The sequence below is a fragment of the Triturus cristatus genome, chromosome 7 (genome assembly GCF_964204655.1).
Source record: "Triturus cristatus chromosome 7, aTriCri1.1, whole genome shotgun sequence".
NCBI lineage: Eukaryota > Metazoa > Chordata > Amphibia > Caudata > Salamandridae > Triturus > Triturus cristatus.
Genome location: NC_140590.1, coordinates 1,781,909,714 through 1,781,937,061, shown reverse-complemented (window position 1 = coordinate 1,781,937,061; position 27,348 = coordinate 1,781,909,714). Strand labels below are relative to the sequence as shown.

At 44.6% G+C, this 27,348-nt stretch overlaps 1 protein-coding gene across 1 annotated transcript in view; it reads left to right on the top strand.

Annotated features, from left to right (window-relative positions):
- Positions 1-5,121: 5,121 nt before the first annotated feature.
- The window catches only part of LOC146813096 (putative DBH-like monooxygenase protein 2), a 334,342-nt gene continuing 312,115 nt past the window's right edge, over positions 5,122-27,348 (top strand). The window contains exon 1 of the mRNA XM_085620074.1: positions 5,122-5,539. Within this exon, the coding sequence (XP_085476200.1) occupies positions 5,270-5,539 (270 nt within the window). The 5' untranslated portion in view covers positions 5,122-5,269. The remainder of the gene's footprint in view (positions 5,540-27,348) is intronic.

Genomic DNA, 27,348 nt, shown 5'->3' with positions numbered 1-27,348 from the left:
CGAGGTGCATCTTTGGTGTACCCGCCCCCGGTAATGGACATTTCCACTTGTCCCTGCATCCAGAGTCCTTGGGTAAGGTAATCAAGAACTGTTTGTTCCACTTGGGTCCTGGGACCCCAAAGACCTGCGCTCTGAATGAGTGAAAAACAAATCCAACCCCAAGTGCCCTCTGGCACCAGACTTTCAAAAGCATTTGTACTGTTACCCCCGACCACGACGGTCTTTGATTAATGGTCCTGTGCATCACCCGATTTTCCCCAATGCTTGCAATGCTAAATTTGTCACAGTAACACAGGTTATCACCGTGCATTCTACACTGATCATCATGGTAAATACTTGATGGTGTTTAAGCATTGTTTTCTCCCGAGCACAACGGTCTTTCATTGACAGTCATGCCTGCCATCCGAGTTCCCCCATTGCCTGCAATAATAAATTGTTTGACAGTGACCCAAATTACCATTGTGTATTCTACACTGACCATCACAGTAAATACTTGACTGTGTTTAAGCATTTTCATCGGCAACTGTTTTCACTGCATTATTTTTTAAATGCACTTGCCTAATCAATCATACTGATTTTGGTGCCTAAAATATATATAAACATATGTGTTATTTTTGCAAATTGGTCTCAGATTTATTCTTGATTGTGTTTCATATTGCCTCTGTGAGTACAACAAATGCCTAGCACTACCCTCTGATAAGCCTAACTGCTTGCCCACACTACCTCAAGTAGAGCGTTAGCATTATCTGCTTTTACTTCTGTATACCATTCTGGGACTCACTGGACTCTTTGCACAGTGTACTTCTTTTTACTACATTTTATAGAGAGCCAGCTTCCTACAATGAACTGCTGCTGCTCCAAGTACATGAGCATGCTGATCCAGTAAGCAGGTGGGAGCTTTTTGAGCTTTTGACGGAGTGCCGACACCAACATCAAAGTTCAGCTCCTAACAAGAGAAAAACAACTGGTCTTACTAAAAGTAAATAAATACATCCTAGTGGCAATTCAAAACAACACAAAAAATTATTTATTATGTAAAGGAACATATTGCAGCCATAGTACTCTACACTGAGTTGGGCACTTGTTGTCCAGCAATGCACATTGCACAAAACGAAATTGGAAGTGGAATAAGAGGGCTAACTGAATAGTATATTTATTTTAGTATGTATTTTTATTAAAACAAAATGTCTTAGCTAACACCAGACCTAAAACTTTTGGGATTGAGCAAACACAATTATAGGAATACCATTTAGTAAAGTAATGACATTCCTAGCATAAACATAGCTCTGTGTTTTACAGGTCCTCTCTGTTGCCCTGCTGCATTAGAAAGTACTCCTAAACCAGCAGTAGCAACCAATGTACTTGTAACAGTGACTGTATGAGAGGAAGGAAGACTAAAAGCAAATTTCTTTAGATATCAACATATTTAAAGTGTGTCTGTTAGAGGCTATGTTTGAGAGGTGTGTATGTGAAGTCAGCAGAACAGTGTAGTTTTAGGGCAGAGCTGGGTGAGTGATGGTAGCATACGTTTTAGGGATAGAGAGGAGGCTTAGTTATTACCTGATGTAATCTTAGGGTTATGGAGTGCACAGCCTTCTAGAAGAGTATGTGAAAGAAAGCAGAACCTCATGGAAGAGCTTGTGTCAGCTGAATCCTGGACTCTTTTTTTTAACCACCTCTTCTTAAAGCCCCCTCCCCTAAGGTACAAACCTCCTCCCCCAATGTATTGACAGTCAGTGATCTGCTACCACACATCTGCCTTCTGTACTCCACTAAGAGTGAAAGGAGGCAGCCCCTGTTGTTGTTGTTAGTGTTTTGCCACAAATTTTAAAGCAAGGGCTTTCTCCACCTCAGTATAATTCCCCTTGAGAGTGTTCTGGATCTTCGAAGTGGAACGGGGTCCCTGTCAGTAGCAGGGTCAGACAGTGCTTAGGGTGTGGTATGTACTTATGTGTTTTAAAGTGAATCTGTGTCAGATGGGTGTCGTTTAGCACTTGTGCATAGTATTTGCCTATACTATTAGAGGTAAAAAGCCATTACTATGCAGCTGTTACACCACATACCATTACATTGCATGTTTTTACATCGCAGGCGCTTTTACAACGCATGCGCTGTAATGACGATCCACCTCGTTGTGAGGAAACAGAAGCTCTTCCATTTCCTCACAACAACGTGCACCATGCACCACCCCTCAGCCCATGTGAAGTGAAGCAGGAACCAGGGAGAGGAACCACGAGGAGAGCGAGGTAAGGGGGATTGACCCTGGGGTAGGGGTAGTGTTTTTTAGGGTTTAGGGTAGGTCTGTGGTGTGTGTGTAGGGCAGGGTAATGTTTTAGGGTTTAGGGTAGTATTGGGGGGTTGTGCAGGGTAGTCTTTAAGTGTAGGGAGCGGACTGGGGGTCGGGGGAGGGTCGTGCTGGAGGTAGTGTTTTAGGGTTTAGGGTAGTGCTGTGGTGTGTGTGTAGTGCAGGGTAGTGGTTTAGGGTCCAGGGTAGTGTTTAAGTGTGGGAAGCGGACTGGGGGTTGGGGAGGGTTGTGCTGGTGGTAGTGTTTTAGGGTTTACCGTAGTGCCGTGGTGTGTGGGTAGTGCAGGGTAGTGTTTTAGGGTATAGGGTAGTGTTGGAGGGTCATGCAGGGTAGTCTTTAAGTGTAGGGAGCAGACTGGGGATTGGTGTGGGTGGTGCTGGTGGTAGTGTTTTAGGGTTTACGGTAGTGCTGTGATGTGTGTGTAGTGCAGGGTAGTGTTGTTGGGTTTAGGGTAGTGTCAGGGGGTCATGCTGGGTAGTCTTAATGTAGGGAGAGTACTGGGGGTCAGGGAGGGTCGTGCAGGGGTACTAAATTAGGGTTTAGGACAGGGTAGTGTCACTTACATTGCATACTTTTACCATGCGAAACCCAGCCCGCATCCTGGTGTGTGGATCCTGGTAAGCAAAGTGTGAGACACCTAGTCAAGTCGATAACGTTGTGAGAGTGCGGGCTGTCTGCCCCTCTCATCGCCAGGTTGTTAACCCCGGAATGCCAGGTTGGGGCCATCTTGAAGATTAGGGCCATTTCCCTGGAACATCTTGCCAAGGGGATCCCTGCTCATAGATCTACAAAAAAGGAGCTGCCCTAGAGAGCACCATTAGCACTTACCAAAAGACGAGGAAGCCACAGAGGAGATAGCTGATACTACTGCGGGGCATCCAGACACCCCAAAACATCATATGGTAGAGACCACTAGATGTTGCGTTTTTCCAGCATCGAGAGGCATTTACCAGTCCTCCTTGAACTAATTGACTGCCCCTGGTTGGTAGCACTGCTTATAAGGGTGTGCATCCTGAATATATTTGTGGGACAGAAAATCGAGGACAAATTATAAAAACAAATATGGAAAGGTAAGTCAAGATTTTCTATACCTAACTCCACATGTATGTACCTTTGTGGTAGCTAGTAAATCTATATTCTCCATGTACTCACCTGTCGATATTTTATCCCTTGTAATTCTGTCCACAAGATGCTTCTATCTCAATATTGCTGGTGCCGATATTCAGTAGTACAATCCTTCTAGGTCTCTATTCCTCCCTGGGATTTGCATGATTTTAACCCATAGCCCTCCTTTATTGACTCTTAAGGCAGGAACAAGACTTTATGGACCAGATGTACGATAGAAAATTATACGCGCAAACAGGTTTGCGACCATTTTGCACATGCAAAACTCCTGTGGGCCATGTAATAACACTATTTTGCAACTCACAAATATTTTGCGACTTGCAAAATAGTGGTTTGTGACTCACTATCAGGAAGGGGCGTTCCCTTCCTAATAGCGACCCCACGAGCCATGTAAGAATGTTTTACGACCACAATTGCGGTTGCAAAACACTTGCAGTTTACCACCCTCCCCAAGAGGGTGGTAAAGCACTTCCCCTTCCCCTTCCCCTTAGGGAATGCATGTGCAAACATCTTTTAAGAGCAGGCAGTGGTCTGAGGACCTCTGCCTGCCCTTGAAAAATGGAACGAAAACGTTTCGTTTTTCTTTTTCTATATGCATCCTATTTTCCTTTAAGGAAAATGGGGTGGGTTTAAAAGCAGCCCCAGACATGGAGGTCTGCTGAGCCCAGCAGGTCACCATCCCTGGGAGGGCCAGCCATACCCAATGGGGGCACAAATTGCGAGTGCTTGATGAATATTCATGAGGAATGCAATTTGCGACCCCGTTGGGAATCGCAAACAGTGTCTCTGACACTGCTGTACATGGTATTTAGCGACTCGCAAATTGCGAGTAGCAATTAAGCGCAATTTGCGAGTTGCTAAATGCCCAAGTCGTACATCTGGCCATATGTGTTTACTAGTGCAGGCCACTCATGAAAGTTGCCTCCATTATCAAATGGGGAATAACTAAATTCATTAGAAGCGATGGGGGGACTCAGGGACTCTATCCAGGCAGAGGCTTGCAGGCCGACCTTAAGAAACTGTGCAAAATAATTAGGGTTCTGTCACTGTGCATATACTTTGTATCCTATTAAACACTACTTTTTATCAGAAAGGGATTTTTGACACGGAAATCAGTTATTGGGGTAACTTTCCCTACTTTGAGCCTTGCCCCTATGTATGCCTTGCGCCTTCCAGAGAAGCCTCACAGCAGGAGTAAAGGGGCACAACCCCCACGGTTGGACCCAGTAACCCCTGACTTCCCAGTGTCCTCTGAGAGGGATTCTGTCACCCCAGTGGTGGACATACCCACCAACAAGACAGCATGTGAAATACAGTGGCAAAGTTACAAGGAGATTCTGTTGTAGGAGGGCCCGGCCCTCATTGGAGGGGGAGGAGACGTATAAACCTATGCAGAGGTGTAAATCCACTCAGAAATTATCAGTAGCAAAAAGTATAGAGTTACAAAGTGCAGTAGTAAATATGTACGTGAATAAATATCCCATGTGTATATACACCTTCGCGACTAGGAATTTTACAACTGACAGACTTACATGGTCGATGCAGCTGAGAAACAATACACAGCCCTGCGCCGCAGGGTCGCTCTTTTACTGCTATTCCAAAGAACCTGTTGGACAGGAAAGGGGGCGTTAATTCATAAACTTTAAAAGCTCCTTAAATTCCAGTGCGCCTTCTGCCCCGGGTGATGACTACTGACAGTACACAGCACTGGGAATTACTTGTTTCCCCTGTTTGTCGTCGGGGAGCGGGTGACACACACCAGGCGCACCTGTCGCGGTCCTCAGAGCAGTACTGAGGACTGGTGCCTGTTGGTTGATACTGAAGGGCCCCCCGAGACCATGAACCCCCAAGCGCTCTTACTCCTCTCCTTGATGCCCCTTGTCCTGGGCCAGCTGGCTGACCTGAGGTTTTCTCTGACCCTGGACACCGAGGGTAGAGTCGTCCTGCGGTGGGACTTCAACAAGACCACCGAGGAGATCACCTTTGAACTTCAAGTGGCGGCCACTGGGTGGATCGGATTCGGACTGAGCCCCAGCGGGGGCATGACGGGGGCAGACATCGTGATTGGTGGAGTGTCACCAGCATCGAATCCATCCACCTATTTTGCAGTAAGTGCTCTAAAGATTCCCGGGGACCTGGGTTATTTAAAGTGTGTTTTGGTGGCACCAAATGTTCATATTAAACTGCAGCGGCACATCCGCTTACAAAATGTGTACTCTTGGGCAGAGGACGGCCGTTTACAGAGAGTGCAGAGAATGCAGAAGAGGGGCAGGTGGAGAGGGCAGGGATGCAGCTGCTGTGAGGCCATGAGGAGGGGGAAAGGGGCACTGGGGCTGAAACCGACCCACATTCTAGCTGACCCCTTAAGGAAAGATGAAAACAGATGGAGCGAATTCATTTTCCATCCATTCCGTTTAGGACCATTTTCAAAAGTGTTTTTCAGTGGTTTTCAGGGGAGGAAATGGTCATACATCGGGTCAAACATGGCACAACACGACTTCTCATCGTTTCTGCCTCGCTTTTCTAGCTAAAACTATGTCTCAAGAAAAAGTCACGTTTATTCCATTTTCAATACATATGTAGAAAAAACGTTCACCATCATGGTCTACTGATGTAAAATAAATCCTTTCATGGATAACAATTTGCTTTTAAAATCCCCATGGAATTTGCAAAATAATGTATAAAGAAAGCCCCATATTTACTCACACAATGCAGTGGGTTTCAGTCGCAAAAGCGATGGAAATCGAGGGCAAAGTGTTGTGGTGGATTTACTTTCTAATTCAAATCATGGTTTGTTTTGGAAAGTTGCATAAATTAGCGCAAACTACTGCTAGGCGCTATATTGCTCTACATTGGGTCAACAATGGGTGGAACACGGGCACTCCCATGCTCCTCACATCGGTTTTAATAAAAATCTCTTGGGCTCATTTATGGAATTGGCGCAGGGCGGCACCGCAAGTCTCCTTGCTGCGCTGCCGTACACCAATGTGAAAGGGCAGCAGTGCGCCGTATTTATGAGATACGGTGCATTCCTGTCTTTGCCTCCTGCGTTGGCGCACAATTTGCTGCCCAGGGCCAATGTAGGGACCATTGCACCATGGTGCAAGGGGGCCGTCCTTACAGGCAGGATTGTTTATATGCAGGAAGGGGCAATGCCGAGAGGCATCTGTCTATTTCTGCGTGTGCTGCAGAATACAGCACGCATGGAAGGAGGAAAAAACGAGAAGAAATCATAATAGTTCTCCGTGTTACGCCTGCTCCGGTGAGCTGTACGGATTTGGACCCTCCCCAGATCTAGATGATGATGTAAATCTGGGGAAGCGTCAAAATCCATGGGTGTTGCTTTGGAACACAGGGGCCGATTCACGGAACTAACTTAAGACAAAATCCTAAACTTACTACTTTGGGTATTCACAGAAGGCATTTAGTAGTAGTAAAGTTAGGATTTTGTCTTAAGTTTGACTTAAGTTTGACTTAAGACAGACTTAAGACAGACTTAAGACAAACTTAAGACAAAATCCTAACTTAAGTCTGTCTAAGTTCTGTGAATTGGGCCCACCCACCGCAACGCCCATGAAACGCCTCCTTGATGCAGAGTCAGGCAAGGCAGTGACTTGCGCTGCTCTGTCTTACCCTATATCTACGAGGCCATGCAAAGCCATGCAGAGTGGGTTTGCCGAGCCTCATAGTTATGATTGAGAGGCTTGCGCCACCGGAACATCAAGAAAAAGTGATGCTCCGGCAGCGCAAGCCTCTCATAAATAAGCCCCTCTAGCTTTGAAATCGATGCACAGGGATATCTGGCAGACATTTGCACCTCCTCGAGGATCAAGTGTTTTTGCGACAGAATGACATTTTCCGTAATGCGGCCATATACGTGAGGTTAATTTAAGGTGAATAATTGTGCGATTATGTTTCAAATCCTGTTTACCAGTTTGGTGATGCCCTCATGTTTGATCAGGTCAGAAAACCTATAGTGCACGGTAACACGGGAAGTAAAATGGCGATGCATTTCCGTGTGTTTCCTTGTTGTGCATGACAGAGTGTGCTGTGCGCAGTTAGTGCTTAGCCAGGCAAACACCTGTAGAAACGCCCCCGTATGATGCAAAATTGCAAAACCAGTTCTTGAAACACCTGGAAATGTAATGAGCTGAGAAAAAAAAGTTTCCTTCAACTTGGAAGAGAAAAGAAAACCAGCTCCAGCCTCTGTTGCCATGTAGCACTAAACCCATGCCAGCTGCTTTATCAGTGATAAACAGGGCAGGCCTGCTTCCACATCAGTATATGAAGTTTGCAGCACAGGGCCCTAAAAAGCACAGGCCTAGGGAATAGCTTCCCCCTGCCACTGCTTTTGAGGTTCATGGCAGCATGGTAGCCCGGCCAGTGTAGCTGTCTGAAGAGGTAGATTGCGCACATCATGAAATACTATGAGCTGTGATGGGGAGCCGGGGATCCTTTCCTAGGCAGCTATTTGAGCATTATACATATGTAACTGCCTGTTAGCCGTGGAGTCAGGGCACCCAGCTATTATTTTGGGGCAGGCATTCTGGAGGTCTTCCTGCATTGTTCCCATTCTCTCCAGAATACGTCCTTCGTCCCAGTGTCTGCTAGTTGAGAAGTCCCCACTGAAGGCGTGAGCAATGGGGCACGGAAGCTGATTTGGAGGAATGAAGATTGCCTGGAAGTAATATGAGAATTCGACAGCCCCTTCTTTAGATCATATTTCTCTCTCTTTTCATCTACATTCCAGTTGCTAGTCTAGGTTTACAGCTGTGAGAAGAAAAGTGACCCACGATGGGCCTGATTCACAGAGGTAAGTTACACTTTTGAGCTAGTTTTCCCCAGAGGGCTCCCGGTTGACCTGTTCAAGGACACCTCATGTATCTTGACAATCAAATCCAGCAATACAGCAGTTACAGTTTTGTTAGTACAGTGGTTGTTACAGTCACAACCTGGTGAAAGACGTAGCCGAAGCCAACACGTGTTTCGTCATCGGGTCAACGCTCTTCGACTTCCTCAGTGCAGTGATATCTATCAACGGTTTTTTATAACAGATAACAGAACACGGAATAATCCGCTCTTGGAATTACTTCCGAAACTGCAATGACTGTTTTGCTGGATTTGATTGTCAAGATACATGAGGTGAACATTTGAAGTTAAAGAAGATTTTCAGCCAATACACATTTCGAACTCTTAGACATTATTGTTATTGCTCAGGATAAAGACTGATTGTTACTAATGATTTTTGGGACTCTTTAGTCTACAGAAATAGTTGGGAACGTGGGTGGCTGTTTCTTCTTTATACTTGTGAGCATTCAGAAGAATCTACACAGTTACATTTTTCTTATGGTTATGCGCAGATTCTAACCCAGCCACGCTCTTTATTCTGATATACGGCTTAAGGACAATGTTGCCTGTTCGCACTCCTCATGAAAAAGTCCTGCATGCCATATGCAGGCCCGGAAAGCTTTATTCATGCTCACTGTCACTCTCAGGGATAGAATATGTGTTTAGAAGGGGCATTGGAACAGTTGAACAATGTTTAAACATTAGCCATATCAATGATAAATACACAGTGAAAAGGAGCACTCTACATGGGTTTCATGGACCTATCATGTGTGTTTGATTGCGTACATCATGAAATACTATGAGCTATGATGGGGGAGCTGGGGGTTGTTCTTGCCATACAGAACTTGCTGAAATAGTTCTACTCAGGCACAACTGCCAGGGTGAAATATGGTGAATGCACTGAGGGCTTTCGTGTAGGCGGGGGGGGAGGGGTAGTCAGGGCTGCATCCTGGTACCCTTCTTAATAATAATATATATCAACGGGCTAGAAAAGGAGCTTCTGGGTGTATGCAAAGATGTTTCACAGATACATCACAGCCCTGTCCTGGTGCTCCTGTCTGCAGATCATGTGGTGCTATTGGCCCCTACTCCCGGTTCCCTCCAGCAGATCCTGAATGCCGTCTCTAGTTTAATGGTGGAGCTAGCTGCAAGGTCAAACTTTCCAAGTCCTTCATCAAGTACAGAAGTCCAGTGAAAAGAAAAACTATTCTATGCTCTTGAATTACCAAGACATAAGTGTGGTCCCCACATTTGTGCACTTGGGTGTGCAATTTGACTGTAAATGTACATGGAAGAACTATGTCAGGGCTAGACAACACCAGTTTGAGAAATCTCTTTCTGCAGTATTAAAGTTTGCTAGAAAAGTGGGCAAAACACTCAGAATAGAAATGCTACAAATCTATAAGGGAGATCACTGACAGAATATCGACGGACTGAATATCGACCTACAATATTATCGAGTCTAGAATATCGATGGACAGAATATCGACATCCTATCTATACAGAGGTAAGTACAAAAAATATCTGAAGCAAAATATTGTTGATTAAAATATTGTTGTACAAAATATCGTTTTTTCTAAATGTCCTAAAAATAATATAAAAATCATTAAATACTAAATATAATTAATAAAAACATAGAATTATTTAAAAAAATTAAAAATGATAAATAATAAATGTAACATTTAAAAAAATTAAAGATACGTTTATTAATATATTAACTTAATAATATTAATATATACTTATTTTATATAATTATGAAATGTTAGTAACATATTAAAACATTTAAATACTTATATTTATACATAAACCTGTCATATAAATATAAAAATAAAATATACATATAATAAATAAAAAACTTTAAATTAATAATTATTTGTAAAAAAATATTTTAGACTACATTAACTATAACAGTAAAGAAAATGTTTTACAGCGTAGGGGATAACATTACTTTTCCCACTCCAGAGAGTGCAACAGTAGGGAAATTGTTGGATAGTGAAGGGGAATAATTTACTATTCCCACTCCAGCAATTGCAACAGTAGGGAAAGTGCGGGATAGCAGAGGGGAATAAATTACTATTTCCACTCCACGGAGTGTAGCAGTAGGGAAAGTGTTGGATAGCAGAGGAGTTAAAATTACTATTCCCACTCCAATAATTGAAACAGTAGGGAAAGTGTTGGATAGCGGGTGGATAAGAATGACTATGCACACTCCAGTGAGTGCAACAGTAGGGAAAGTGTTGGATAGCGGGTGGATAAAAATTACTATTCCCACTCGAGTGAGTGCAACAGTAGGGAAAGTGTTGGATAGCGGGGAGGTAAAAATGTATATTCCCACTCCAACAAGTGTTACAGTAGGGAAAGTGTTGGATAGCGGGTGGGTAAAAATTACAATTCCCGCTCCAACAAATGTAACAGTAGGGAAAGTGTTGGATAGCCGGGGGGGGGGGGGGGGGGGGGGTAAAAATTACTATTCAAAACTCTAGCAAGTGCACCAGTAGGGAAAGTGTTGGATAGTGGGGGGTAAAAATTACTATTCCCACTCCAGTGAGTGCAACAGTAGGGAACGTATTGGATAGCAGGTGACTAAAAATTACTATTCCCACTCCAGTGAGTGCAACAGTAGGGAACGTATTGGATAGCAGGTGACTAAAAACTACTATTCCTACTCCAGCGAGTGCAGCAGTAGGGAAAGTGTTGGATAGCGTGTGGGAACAATTTACTATTCCCACTCCACCAAGTGTAACAGTAGGGAAAATGTTGTATAGTGTAGGGGAATAATTTACTATTCCCACTCCAGCAAATACAACAGTAGGGAAAGTGTTGGATAGCAGAGGGGAATAATGGATTATTCCCACTCCTGCAAAATAATTAATATAAATGATCAAATAATTAATTTTTCAAAAATAATTTACCTCCCACCATATTTCTCTATAAATAACACCACCAATATTGTTAAATAATACACAATTAACATAATTAATTAACAATTAATTAATGCATTAACTAATAACAATTAACAAGCAATTTAAAAACCATCAAAAATAAATAAGTTCACACAATGAACACTATACAATAACTTTAAATAAATATTGCATACAAAATAATAAAAATGTTACTATAATTAAATTACTTCCCACCCTACTCTCCTATCAACACACAACCCGCTCCTAAAAAGATTACACAATTAACATATTTACCAATTAATTATTAATCATTAATATCCAATTAATCACTAATTCATAAAAAAGTAACACAATTAAAAATATAAAATGTTAATTACATAAATATTAATTAATACAAATATACATTTGTTATTTATAATTAAATTACTTCCCACCCTACTCCCCTATCAACCCAAAACCCGCTCTTAAAAAATACAGAATTAACATATTTACCAATTATTATGAATAATTAATATTTAATTAAGAAATAATGAATAACATTTTTAACACAATTGATAATATAAAATATTAATTACATAAATATTAATTAATAAAAAATCGAATTAATTAATTATAATTAAATCACTTCCCACCCTACTCCCCTATCAACCCACAACCCACTCTTGAAACAATTACACAATTAACATATTTACTAATCCAATATTATTATTATTAACCAATACATTTTTAATTAATATCAAATTAATTAACAAAATTAACAATGTTAATTATTAAATACAAAAATAGTAAATAATAACATTATTAATCAATTAATTTCAATTAAATTACTTCCCAGCCTATTCCCCTATAAAACTACAACCCGCTACAGAATTAAAATACGCAAAAATTAATTAACATAAAATAAATTATTTCTACAAAATTCAAACATACAATTAAAAAATAAGCTCTACTTTAACACATATACTAACATACAGAACACTATATTTTTTTCGATATTATGAACAACAATATTTTTACTAACGATATTACTAACTGCGATATTCAGTAAAACGATATTTCTTAGCTGCATGTCAATATTTTTGTTGACGATATTCTTGCAGGTCGATATTCTGTCATATTGAGATTTAAACATCGATATTTTGCTATATCGATATTTAAAACTCAATATTATGACCGCATACCCTATAAGGCTAAGAGGCCGATTCCGATCCGGGTCGGAAAGCACTCCGACTGAACCGGATCCGGAGTGTTTTCCGACCGAGCCGGAGTCCTGCAGTCCAACCCAGCAAGTGCGATGCGGCCGTATGCTGCCGGACTCGGTTCGGTCGGACCCCCATAGAAGTCAGTGGGAGCCGGTCGTACGACGCGTACATGGGCTCCCATTGACTGAATGTGTACGCCGCGGACAAGGGCGCCCCCTACAGTGGGTACGCATCGGTGCCATCCGCACCGTACAGGCCTGTGTTGGTGAGACCCATGGGTCTCCCCCTGTGTCTGAGTCGTAGGGCTGCAGATGACAGGGGGTCCGACGCGGACCCCCAAAGGCAACCACCCAGACAATTTGCGAGCCGGACACTCTGGCTCGCACAGGCCGTCCGATGCGTGCATCGTACTGGCTCGGTCGTGAATCGCATCCATTGCACTCCACGGTTAGCTTACGACTGAGACGTACGGAGCGGTTTGGACCTGGAAACGACTCAGTCGGTAAATTTCATGTAGCTCGCATTGTACTTGCTCGCTCGTACAGCTGTACGAGTCTGCCAGAAAAGACGCGTACGGCTCGTAGTTTTTCTGGCCGGATCGTGTTCGGTGCCCTTCCGACCCGGATCAGAATCGGCCCCTAAGTGTGTGAGCATGGTCACCTATGGGGCTGGGGTGAGGGATCATAAAAAGATTAGTTCTTTGCAAGTCACAGAAAATAGGTTCTTGAGGCAACTGCTGTCAATCCCGCTGCCAAACTCCTTCGATGTTAGCCATCAAGAAGTAGGGCTAAGCTTTCTAAAGGACATTGTTCTCTGGTGCCTACTTTTATTATGGCATGAGATCTGCAGACAGAAGGAAGCAGAACTTAACCCCTTCGATCCTCATGACGAGCTGGACTCGTCATGGCACACAGTGGTTGTGTGCTCATGACGAGTCCAGCTTGTCATGAAACATCGCCCTTGAAATCCCTCCCTTTCTGCCAAAAGAGCCTCGGGAGCTGGGGAAGAGCTTCCCCAGCTCCCGAGTCCCCTACCCTGGTTTCTCTGAAATGATGATCAGCGCACACCTCGCGCTGACATAATTTCAGTGAAACCGAAACTGAAATGAGCCAAGAGGCTCATTTCAGTTTCCCTTTCTACGTGCTCAGGGGGCTATCTCAGCCCCCTGAGCACGTAGAAAGATGGGAGAGGTATCATTGGAAAGGGGAGAATCTCCCCTTTCCAATTGTATTCATCCCCAGTGGATCCCTGCTTGGGGATCGCCACAGGAGGGCTATCCCTAAGCAGGGATCCACCCACTAGAAACCAGGGGGGGGGAGCGGCCCCTTGGGCAAAGGCCTTTGCTCCCTCCAGGTTAATTTGGCACAATTTAGACTTTTCGCCCCCCCTGGGGGGCAAAAAGCCCACTAGACACCAGGGATTTTTATGAAAAAGTAAAATCATATCTATCTATCTATCTTCTCAAATTCAGGTCTGTGGGGGGGAAGGGTCGTTGACATTGAATCCCAATCAGTGTTCTAACACATGGAGCCTTCAGCCAATCATGTGGACACCCCCGTGCCAGTGACTGTTATCACCTGCATGATTTTTTGTGTCATTACAATGTTTGATATTTTCATGAATCAGTGGCAGCTTCGCCTTCGCTTCTTCTTGGATCTATAATCCAACGTGGCATTTTAAGCTATCTGGGGGGAAATGCAGATACTTGGTCAATAATTTAGGTGGAGCAAAATTACCTCTCTTGTATAATTTCAAAGCGTCTCTTAAGAATATAATGTCAAAATTGGTCATATGCGCACTTTCATGTAGGGCATAGACAACAAGCTCTTGAATCTGGCACAAAACAACCACTTGCTTTGCTGAGGGGGCCATCTGGAACCCATGGTTCTCCCGCACTGCGGGGGCTGCAGGGTCCTTCTTTACACCACTGACCTGACTGACTTTAAGTGCCTAATAGCTAAATCCATGAAACCGAAAGAAAAAACACCTCCTGTTTGTATCATGGCCTAATGGAAGAATTAAAGGACTTTTTGGCCATGGTAGGGGACCCAAGACATGTATACAGAATTGGCAGACATCCTAGGGAAGCTAGACTACATGTTTAAGGATGCCAATTCCTCCAAATACTCAATCGTTGTGAATGTGTGTAAAAACAAACACGTGGTAACCATAGCATTTAACCCTATATATGTAATGCTATTTGACGCAAACTACTTGCAAAATCTGACTAAACTAACCCCACAAGATTTCACTTCATTATGGTTTTTATCTCTGGATCTTTAATAAACATGACCAGGTGTGAAAAACACTCAGCAAAATAATCATATGACAAGTTAAGTGAAGTGAGTAATTTACAATCTCACAACTTCCTAAATATTGCTTACAGGTGTTATTATTAATATTATTATTATTATGATTATTATTATTATCACTATTATCTCTATTATTATCACTATTATTATTATATCGCTGGTTCCACCAGCAGTCATAAAATGGTTCACTCTTATTGAAGTCTCACTCTCTTTACTTACCATGGTTTGTTACGCAGATTCCCGGTATGTGTTGGTATGAGAGGATAATCAACAATTGGAGAAAAACTGAAATCTGTAGGTGGTAATTACATTGCGCTGGCCCACATGGATGAAGGTCTCCATCTTGTTATCTTTTCAGTCTGTGGAGTGCAGCCCGTGAGAAGTGAGTGTTTTTACCTTGTGTGGATGGCTGCCATGAAGCCTTTAGTTCATTCAAGGGAACTAATTCCTGTTTGTCGGCGGTAGATGTAAGAATTTGTAATTAATTGTTTAAATACTTTTGCTATTACACCTAGATGAAGCAAATCCATTTATTAATGCCATTTTGTGTGTGTCTTGACAGAACCAGGGCTAGGCACTGCATGTTGTAGAGGTACTGTTATCACTGATGGGATAAAAAGGTTCTTGCAACACCAAACTCATTGGTATCAGTGGCATTGTACAAAAGTGTGGACTGGGGTAAAGGTGTGAGGCCAATAACATAGATGCTGGCATTGAGGTTGGAGGTTTACTGTAAGGATTGTGTGTCCAGAGGCATTATCACTAACAATGAATGGCATTTGCCTTTCGCAACAAAGGAGTTTCTGTGGGGCATATTATCAAGGACGGCATTAAAATTATCGCCGCTTTAGCAGCAGGAAACTGCCGCTAAAGCGGCGATAATGGTCTCGATAATATGCCACAGAGAATTCCAATTGAAGCCCACGTTCACACCAGAACATCAAGGGCATATTACCAAGCCCATTATCGCTGCTTTTAGCGGCAGTTTCCTGCCGCTAAAGAAGCGATAATTTTAATGCCATCCTTGATAATATGCCCCTATGTTTGGTATACAACATGGTTTGTTCCACCTCCCAGAGGCCATGAGTCACAAGCCACGCCACATGCCTTAAAATGTACTTGCTTTAAAACTTGTAAGGTCCGGCACAGAATTACATCTTCTAGTCCCTCCCTGTACTCCATTGAGATGCCACCCACCAGTGCTTGCTGACCATGCTGGCAGGAGTGAGAAGAGAGTCCACATCACCAGAACCAGTGACAGAGACTGGAAGGAAGCTGAACCTCAGTGGTATGTGCACAGTGGCCCCAAGCTTGAACAAAAATGTACCACTCAGCCTCAATCTGCACTATGGGATCACGGCTGAGAGGATGATGTAAGCAGCATTCAGCTCTTCCTGTCCACTAGTGTTATTCATAAATTGTGCTTATTTCCCCTTGTCTTTAGCATTGAGAGTCATGATGGAGTATGAAATTGAAACTTCACCAGAATATTTTTGAACATTAGGGATTTTGCACGTTTTAGCAGCAGTTGTCAACTTAGTATACCCTTCCCCTCCGGATGAAATTGAAAAAAAAGCAACTTGTGTAGACAATTGCTGCAGTTATAAGCAGAGTTTCACAGGTATTTTTCTGAAGAAGATCGAGCTTTCTTTTTCTTTTTCTTTTCAAGCAAAGTTACCTTGTGTGGGAGGCTAGAAGACAGTGCCAAACGTTACCACATCTGGTGACTTTATTAGGATTGAAAAATAAAGTGACTCAGGAGTGAAAGTTTAAGGAGGCAGCTGGAGTGTTACCTGTGAGAATCATGAGGGAGTCGTCCACCTAGCGCCCATCGGGAGGGAATGAATGAATGATTTAATTCTGGGGTCTCCAAATTTTTCTGTAATGAGACCTACTTCTGATCAGTGAAGATATTAATGAACTATTGAAGGTCAAGTAACTTGTGAATTGTTACTAGACACCCCCATGTCCAGCTCCATTGACTTTAAACAAAATATCCATGGAGCCCAATACCATGGTTTTAACAAAATACTGTAACTACGGGAACTATAATAGGGCTACCATGTGCGTCAGTGAGTGCATCATCTTTGGGGATGTATGAACGTTTGTGAGTGAATGAGGTGTGTGGGTGACTGAGAGCCTGTACTTGTGGCACAGGACATACCTTTAGACATATGTGGCACCGTTACATGAACAAAACAAGCATACAAGCATTTGTTTTTTTAATGAGAGAAACAAATATTTTCTGCAAAAATATTCATAATATCAACATTTTTCTGCACTTGATGGAACATTTTTTTGCACTTGATGGAACATTTTTCTGCACTTTAAATTCTTCCCATTTAAAAAAATTGCTGTATTTTTTGGTTGCAAATATGGTAGAATGTCCACTTGCCACCATGAGTATGATGCCTGCAGTGTGTAAATGCAAGACTTTGAAATGGGAGACAATTCAACTAAAGAGTTAACTTTATGTTTATAAGCATTTCCTAAAACTCATCATTTTAATTATCTGTCAAAGTGTCTTTATAAACAGCACCGATATTACTCCCAGTGGCCTTTAGGCATGTTGCTTATTTATAACACGAAAATCGAGTCATTTTTAGGTCGAGCCTAGACAGCGCATGTGCTGTCAGGATGACCTGTAGTAGGGGAAAAAACTTGAAAAGGACTTATGTCCTGCCTTCTGCCTTCCCATTCGTTAAATCCATCAGTGGCTCTTCTTTGCTGCTTGCTAAATGGTTAAAACAGCGATACCTCACTTCCGTTTTTGTACGAGCAGCACCGACCAACTACAGTTACCTTCCACTTCCATTCTTTTCCCGGAGTACTCTTTTTCCTGTTTCCAGAGCATCAGCCACTTAGCTTTTCGCCCGTCACATCACGTACTACTGCTTACATTTGCTCTGAGCGCTTGGTGCTGCAATCACATTCCCTGTTTATGGAAAGTGCGTGCCTGGGTGTTTACACTGCAGGACTGGTTCGGTGCTATTTGTGACTCACACGTCTGCCGTCTGCGTGTTTTACAGCCATCAGATTTGCATGTGTAGGTGCCAAACTGAGCGGCAGCCTCAGGGCCCTGCCTTGGCACTGGACTGTGGGTTCTTCCTGGGCACCTCAACCATAGCCCCGGCAGCGGGGAGGGTGGCATCTCCATTGCCACAGAACAGGTTGGCTGGGATGTGTGGAATCCTGTCTGCTCTGTGTGTGCGTGTCTGGGTGTGTACGTGCGTGTGTTTGCGCGTGTGTATGTTGTGTGTGTGTGTGTGTGTGTGTGTGTACAGCGCATGCTTTCAGTTTTGGGCGACCGGACTGATGAATTCCTCTGCTCCGCTACGGTGGATTTATGGACATGTTCAAAGTCCTCGAATGAATGCCCCCACGGGCTGCTGCTGCCCTGTCTGCTCTCGATGTATTCCGGCCAGAAGGGACTGTGCTTTCCCTTGGGAGACGCTTCCCTGTAGGAGCATTGATGAGCCTGCCCTTCCGAGGAAAGCCTGGGCTCGTGTGAATACCGGTACAGTCACCTGCCCCTGGGCAGAGAACTGAGGCCACACAGCGCTCTCAGCCCTGCCTTGGCAAAGGAGAGATCCCTGACCTTAGTGTGCAGGGTACCCTGCTCTGAGGTAAGGAACCTCCGTCCGCCTCTGCCCTCTACTGCTGCCTGACCCTCTCTGTGTGGAGAGATGTCCTGCACTGTTCTCTACCCTACTGTAGGGACGAGAAACATCCGCTGTTATCTGCTGTGTAGTAGGGAAGAGAGCCTTATGCACGGTCTGCACTGGTATGTTGAAAGGGAACCTCTGCTGTAGCTCGAGAACCTTCGGCACATTCTACCCTGCAGGGTGAAAGATAACCTCCATTTTTCTTGGGCCGAGCCTCTTTTTGTGGAGAGCAAAACTGTGTACTCACTAAACTTGCTACGAAATGTAACTAGATGTGAGTATATTTGTCTTTGTAAAGTTTTCCTGCAGGCCATTTTGAGCCCAGATAACAAATCTGTTTCATTATCACAGGTAATTGCCCTTGATTTCACATCAGTTTCAGTTAAACATGTTCATTAGAATATTGAACGTAGAGCTCCCTAATCAACCTGTGACAGGTATGCACAATTCTTCACTGTTTGGTAACGTGCAAATTACTGTTTGCATACATTTTTTACATTTGGGTTTTGTTAACAAAACATCGACTCCTTGGATTTAAAACATGTAATCTACATAAGTATGCGTTCATTGTGTACATGCATATCATACATACGCTTAAATTCATATACCAATATAGCACCTATTGTAACTCTGCTCAGACATAAAAATGACTAATCCTTTTTGTGAGTGCATAAGGGGAGTGTGAAATTACTTTCTGTGATGTTACTCTGTGGAGATTGATTATGCATTGATAAGGCTTTTAACCCCAGCACTGTTTATATGTGCCCTGGCCTTTTCGGAAAGCTTTTTGGTGATAGTGAAAAATGCTGTCGACCTACTGACTAATTTGCATGCTTTGCCCGTACATCTCATGTTCTCGATTCGTTTTTTAGGTCTCGCCTGGCGTAGGCTGCTCGCATGCGCAGTCTCGCTGGCGAGATTTAATGAGATGTGGTATTTTCTGTAAGGGGCATTAAGCCCCGCCCCTCTTTTGCATTGGCTGGCGTCACCGTTTATGCTAAACGGTGGCCAGCCATTGGAAAAGAGGTGTCGGTGACGTCTTTGCTCGGCTTTCTGAGCCGTCCCATTTGGACGGCCTCGCCTGCTTTGCGTCCGTCGCAAAAGGTTTCTTATCTTTATGGGGCCAAACACATGGCCCCATAAATACAAGAAACCTTTTGGCAGGTGAGAAAGCCGAGCAAATACGTCATGGCGAGCGCTTGATTTTTTTGCGATCGCCGGTTCCTTCCTCCTACTCTGAAGTGCGCGTCTGTCCATGAGCCGCAGCTCCGTGCGTTGGCTGAGGGTTGGGGACAGAGAACTGTGGCGGTACTGTATACGGTAAGTGCACGGGAATTACACACATTCACGCACCACCTCAGTTCACATGTTGGTCCCCTTGCCCGTGATTGTTAGGGGCTGCAGACACCCCGTTTCCCTCCGAGGCAGCTCCTCCCCACACCAGTGATAGAGGGGACTGATCCGGGCCCTGAGGGGACACTGAACCACCCCGTGCACGAGGACCCTGCTCCTGCTGCCAAAGGAGAGATGCGCCCGCTTCCCACCCTGCACAGACTATTTTTTAGTGACAGCGCCATGGATCCTAGCCAGCCAGCCAGCCCCCTAGAGGCTCTCCCAGCCCCTCTGTTGATGCTCGCCATCCTGCACAGCTCAGCGGAGGCGCAGTGGCACCAGGACTGTGAATGGCTGCCCAGGGAGTATGGGGCCCGCTGGAGAGATCCGACCTCTGTCTGTGTGAGGCGCTCTGGAACCGGAGAGCGCCGATCCAGGTCTGCGAGGAGCTAGGTACACCAAGATACGTGCGGCGGCCGAAGGACTGGGCACAAGGTGAGTCCCGCATACACCAGAGGTCAAGCAGCTGACACCGGCGGCTGCAGCCCATGCCGATTCCCCCGGCCAGTGCCCTGCCTCGAAGCCACGCATTCCAACCAACAATGGCAGGGAAGCATCCGAACTCAGACCGGCTTCTTCAATACCACGGATGCCATTTCAAGATCACCCACATGGCTGACGACAGTTTTTAATATCACCCTAACCGCGTTGCTCTACGCTTGCACCCAAGCAGAAACGGACCTGCGGAAACAATTACCTACTGGCCCCATTAGAATTAAGTAAGCCTCTTAATTTTATTGCCCGTAAGCTCGTATGTGAAGTGGGTTAACGTTATTTGTGCTTATTTTGGTTCGAGAGCATGCACTCAGTTTAGAACAATATAAATGAATACTTGTTGCATTTCTGGCGCTGCCATGTTTCACCTCTCAACTGGTCAGCAGATCGCCTTTGAGTACGAACTGCATGAGCCCTTGCGGCCACTTCCTGATTCTTTGGGTTCTGCACTTTCTGCTATGTCTTGTGTTTGTATGTGGGGTTTCTTCATGCTAATTGGCATAAAGAGTGATCCACGCTCTTGTGAACCTAAGAGCCTCCGATTCTACTTTAATCAGCATAGCAAAGTGCACCAACCCACTGATCTTATGTTAGGCCGTTCATTTAAATTAACCCCCTCGCGCCACGCTTATTTTTGCGTCTTTGTCAGGCTTCGTACGTTTTAGCCCCACATGGAGCGACTGCTGTTCCTGGATATGTCATTGATATTTCTGCACAATCTATGCTTGGAACAATGAGCCCTGTTCCCTTGGGCGGAATCCTCCTGGGGATTAAGGGGGACTCTCCAGGAGGTGGTATGGCCAGCATCCCTCCTGGACTCACGCGGTCTCTCGGGGCGTTGGGGGGGGGGGGGAAGGAATGCGGGTGACTGTGTGTGGGACGGGATGTGGGGGTGCCGCAGAGCCGGGGGTTATGTTTAGTAGCTGTAATATTCTTTAATTCAAAGGCACGTCTTGTCCATTTTGGAAGGATGATAGGCGGGGTCGTCATCATCATAATCTTATTTTTAAAGTGCCTAATTAATTAGCATAAAGAGTGATGCAAGCTCTTGTGAACCTAAGAGCCTCCGATTCTACTTTAATCAGTGTTGCAAGCGCACCAACCCACTGATTTATGTTAGGCTGTTCATTTAAATGAACCTCCTTAATGCTTGTTTTAATAGTGCTGAGTGATACTAGTGCTGCCTCGGCGCTAAAGTACAGCCCTCCATGCTATATACATGATTATTGTGTTTGAGCAGTGCTGCAAGCTGCCGACTCACATAACACAAACCAGGTGCTGCTGCCCGGCCGGGACTGCCCCACAGTGACCCAGTGAGGAGGATTAATAAATCGGGGCCACATACTGTGTGTGGCAGGGTGACTGAGGTGTGGCGTCACTGAGCCACAGAGCTCTCTCTGCCTGTCTGCAATGTCCAGAGCGCCTTGGAGTGAGGAGTGCAGGCCTCTGCGTCTATGTGTGATAAGGGCGCGAGGCCTGCAGTGGTGTCGGCTCCTGTGTGTGAGATGAGTGCGTGCGGCCTGCAGTGGTGTCTGTCCTTGTGTGTGTGGCTCTGTGTGTGTGATGAGTGTGTGCGGCCTGCAGCGGTGTCTGCCCCCGGATGTGCGTATATGTGTGTGTATGATGGGTGTTTGTGGCCTGCAGTGGTGTTTGTCCCTGTGTGGGTGATGGGTGCGTGCTCCTGCAACAGTGTCCCTGTATATGTGTATCTTTGTGTGTGTGTGGCCTGTAGTGGTGACTGGGTGTGTCTGCTTGTGTATGTTAGTGTTTGGGTATATAATGAGTGTGTGTGGGTCCTGCATTGGGATATGTGTGTTTGTGTGTGCGTTTATGCGTGTGTGTGTGAGACTGGTTGTTTACTGTGACTATGCATGGTTGTTTATATGTGCGCGCGGGTAGTAACTAGCGTGTTTTCCTGTATGTGTGTGTGCAGTTGTTTATGTGTGGTTGCTCATGTGTGCACTGGTCGTAAGTTGTGTGTTTGTTTTTCAGGGCTGTTTGTGAGCGTGTGTGGTGGTGAGTGTGTGTTTATATGCAGGTAGCGTGTGCGTTTCAAACCCGCATCTCATTTTTGTCACTTGGAGAGTTTGTCAGTGGCTGGCGTCTCTGGTATGCTGGCTTCAGAAAACAACTTTCTGTACCAAAGAGCGGTGGAAACCAAAAATATCAAATTTTAAAAAGTGTGGCACGGGTGAGTGACCGGTGTTGCACAAACAACTTCATAAAACACAATCATTAACTTTACACAGGGCCGCAGCAGCATTCACTAACCACAGAGAGCAAACGACAGCCTTAATTTGCGGTCTTAAAATATATACACATGGGTGTGAAAAAAAAAAATCATTCAACAATGCTGGTTTAAGGGCACACACACACACAAGTGTTCAAACGCAACGGAGGAGAGAGCGTGACGCAGCTCGCTATTGAGTACCATCTAAGTTGCAGCAAATGTTCAATATTAAAGTAAATTTCCCCATATACGTTTTTGCATTTTTATTCTTAAATTAAGGCTGCTGTAGGGGCCTACATTATGGCCCTTGTTAAGCGACCCACAACTGCTTTATGTTATATACCTGTATTATGCTCAGTGTTGCTAAACATGAATTTCAGGGGAAAAATAAAGTTGAAACAAACGTGACCGCGAAAGCAAGCACGGTGAAAGGTGCTGTGCATGAATGGTGTTACCGTGGTGGCGCTGGTCTGCTTACTTGAAAGAGTTGTTAAAGTAGTGTTTGTATGTAAGTATGTGAAAGTGTCCGAGGAGGTGTTAACAGCATGTAGATTTAAAGTGACGGTTGGGTAATTTTTCTTTTTGGGGGGTGGGGGTGAGTAGGGGAGACCAAGGAGGAGTGAGCTGAGCAAAAGAAAGGGTTAGGGTAATGTAAGTGTTTAAAATAAGAATCTTTTTGCGTAAAGGTATAAATATTTCCACGCCCGAACCTCGGATGTTTTTTTTTTTTTTTTTCGTATGCTCCAAAGCATGTGTAATGTAAAATTGCCGATGTGAGTACCTAACGCCATTTGGTTGATCTAGCACCTAAATGTTAGCGTAGTACACACATAAGAGCATTTTTGTGGAATGGAAGTATGTAAATTGTCAATGCGCTGTGCATTAGTTATTTAAAGTAAACTGAGGATAGGCACACCAAAACAGTCCATGGAGGAGACAGCGTGATGTAGCTCGCTACTGTGTACCATTTACGTTGTAAAGAAGTCTTTGTGAGCGTGCAAGGAGAACATTAAAACAAGCATTTGCAATGCAATAGGTCTGATTGCATTGCAAATGCTTAAGTTTATTGTTAGACACCAGCCACCCCGGGAATGCTTTCATGAGGTCACTGACCACCAGAAGAATGCCTTGCCCTCCTCAGCAGACAGTCAGGGGCTGCTGGAGGGACGAGTCCAGCCACTACTGACCCCTCGTCCTGCAGACTACCACCGCCTGCCACAAATAAAGCATCTTCCACTGAGGGCCTTTTAATCTTTGTAAATTTGTGCCTCACACTTGCACAGTTTACTTTGTAGAGATTAAGGAGGTGGGCAAGCTGTGGCAATCAACAGATGCGTTTTGCCACTTCCAGATGTCTATGGCTTTGGACAAGGGAAGGCTCAGTGTCACACATGGTGGGCAGGCTTAATGAAGGTTACCACATGTGCCATAAATGTGAATATCGTTCTGCTGTTTGATTGCTAATCTCGAACAACATATTGTAGGCACAGTTAAGTTTTATATAGTTTTTTTCACTGGTAGTGTGGACTCACGTCATATGGGAAATTTTTTAGCAAACAACACTTTGGTGCCGATCACGATCCGGCAAAAACCGGGTACGAACCGTCGGACGGAGCGTTTTCCCCGTCCGACTCGTACCCGGTCGTAAAACTTTACAAACATGGAATTACGATTCGCACGGAAACACCATTTCCGTACGAATCGTAAAAAACACCGACCGCCGAAAACATACATACGAATGTGATCCGGAAATGCTGCGACGTGACGTCGGGACGCTTTCAGGCAGCGTTTCACGACCCAGGAATTACGATTCGAACCGACAGCAGTCCGGACGGCAATATTTTCACGGCACCCAAAAAGTGCCGGAAAAGCGAAGTACGGCGCGAATCGACCAGAGTAGGTTGCCCGGTACGCGCCGACCCCCCCCAGCCCCCGTACGTACGCACCGTACCCCCCCCAGCCCCCGTATGTACGCGCCGACCCCCTCCCAGCCCCCGTATGTACGCGCCGACCCCCCTGTATGTACACCTGTGTACGTTCGAGTCGAACCCCCCGTGTACTTTCGAGTCGAACCCCCCCGTGTACGTTCGAGTCGAACCCCCCTGTATGTACACCCGTGTACGTTCGAGTCGTACCCCCACCCGTGTATGTGCGGCGCGTACCCCCAGCGCGACTCGAACGTACACGGGGGGGTTCGACTCGAACGTACATGGGGGGGTTCGACTCGAATGTATATGGGGGGGTCCGACTCGAACGTACACGGGGGGGTTCGACTCGAACGTACACGGGTGTACATACAGGGGGGTTGGCGCGTACATACGGGGGCTGGGGGGGGGTCGGCGCGTACATGTGGGGGCTGGGGGGGGTCGGCGCGTACATACGGGGGCTGGGGGGGGTCGGCGCGTACATACGGGGGCTGGGGGGGGTACGGTGCGTACGTACGGGGGCTGGGGGGGGGTCGGCGCGTATGCGGGCACGTCTCCATGGTTGCAATGTGAGTTCGGTGCGGACGGTGTTTTTTCCATCCGGTTGTAACCTCGGACGCACGGGATGGATCGTGATTCCTCGGTCGGACTTCACCTTTCACATTTGTACGGTAAATCGTACGAGGACGTGTCGGACACATTTTCCGACCCGAGGACGTGTGGGGAATGATTCCCAATGCGGTTCGTATGGACTTTTTACCATGCGAATCGTGATTGCCAGTTCGTACGGCACTTGTACGATTCGTATGGTAATAAGACCGGATACGAGTCGCACGGGGAAATTTTTTACCGGATCGTAATCGGCACCTTTGTATTCTCAGATTTTAGAGCCAATTTTTGCAAGGAATAAAGTAAGACTACATATACCAGAATGCAGCATGCTGTGGAAAATAAAGCCAGGATAGGCTCACATAACAAGCTTTCCATGGCAGCAATGGAAGTTCATAACGTCTCCAAAAGAGTATACATTAAGTTATTGTTAAACATATTTTTTGCTTGCTAGATAATAATTTACTTGTTTGTCTCTAGGCAGGCTGAATGACTAAGTCTTAGGGGTTCACATCAGTTTAGAGGGGTTTCAAGTGGACAACCTTGCCACCTCTGATTAGACCAATCCATTATCTCCTTCGAAAGTTATAATATGTCTTTGGCAAGGGTGGGGGTGTGTTTGGGCCTGTTGTAGTTCTATGTATACTAACATTCATTACATTACATTTTAGAGATGTGAATGTCTAGTGGTTTTTCAGTGGCGCATGAACTGTAGGTGACACCAGATGTGCCAATGTTATGTTACCAGATTCTGTAAAGCGCACATCCGCCGAAAGGCCTCTCGGCGCTAGAGCTACAGAAGCAATACTACAATTAATCGTAAGCCATCCTAAAAAGCCAGGTCTTCAGGAGTTTCCAAAATTTGAGGGAAAACTGGTGTCGGAGGATAGGGTATTCCAGATGTGGGGCTCAAGTTTTGAAAAACAGGCATTTTACTACCGATGTATTTAGGCTTTTGTTATTGTTCATTTTGATGTGCCTTTTTTTCTTGCCACAAACTTTTTTGCCAGTTAGTGTTTTACCATTAGGTGTTGTTACAGTAGGTGAGGTAAAACAAGCATTGAAAATGCAATATGTCTCGCCTTTGAGTAAGTTAAAGCCATTTGCTTTGCTACTGGTATTGTATAGAAAAGCAAATGGCTTTAACTTAATGAAAGGCGAGACCTATTGCATTTTTAATGCTTGTTTTAAATGTGAGGAATGTGAAGTGAAGAAAAATGCTTCACAAAACATTAGGGCTTACTTAGGTTAATTTAAAGAAGAGAAAAACATTAAAACAATGTTTCTTAGAAAAGTTTTCTTCACTTTAAATTTCTCCCATTTAAAAGAAATTACTGTATTTTTCTGTTATTAATATGGCATTGTGTCTATCAGCGGTGTCTACTGGGAGCAAAATGCCTGCTGTTTAATATGAAATTAATTTGAAGAGTTGACTTAATGAAGTTAATTCTAAATTTTTGTTTTCTCTTATTTAAAAGCATTCAGAAATATAATTTTGCCCTCATGCCTATATATTGAGTTGAGGAGGACTTTTATTTCAGAGTTAAATACCTCAATGTTTCAGTTCTGAACTTCTCTGACACATGGTTCATAAATCTAAGTGGAGCACTGCCCATTGTCAGGCACTTCTATTTGCAGCCTGATGATAATTTAAAATAAAAATAGCCTTGCCATAACTTTAAAAAGATAACACAACGTTTATGTATTGCAGTTCTTAGTTAAAATGAACTCAATGCTGGGAGCTATTCTGAAAGTTTCTGCTAGCTACTGGTAACTCACAATCTTCTGGTTGGAGGATAGTAGGAGTAATTTTAGGTTTTAAGGGTGGGCAGTGGTAAAAGGTAGTAAGGGTTGTTTTAAGGTTTAGGGGTGCATAGTGATAGAAGGTAGTAAGGGTAATTTTAGGATTTATGAATGTAAGGGTATTTTAGGAATTGAGGTGGTGAGGGTATTTTTAGGGTTTAGGGGTTGTTAGTGGTAAAGGGCGGCAAGGTATTTTTAGGTTTTAGGGGCTAGTAGCAGTAAGAGTGATATTTTTGGTAAAGAATTTAACAGGTAATTTTAGGGCTTAGGAGTGGGTAGTGGTAAAGGTATATTTAGGGATGAAGTCCACTTATGTCCTAAGGTCCTCAGGGCACAAGAGGACCTCATCGCCCCACCAGCCGTGTGCCATGAGGTGCGTTTGCAGAGTGGTATAAAAATGGCGTGGCCTCGGACCACCTCTCTGCAATCCAGCTGTGTGGTGCTTACTGAAGGTACCTGGTGGGCTAGTTGGCCCTCAGGGACCCTCAGTATTCACGGGGACTTAATTCCCCAACTTACAATGTGCCAGGGGC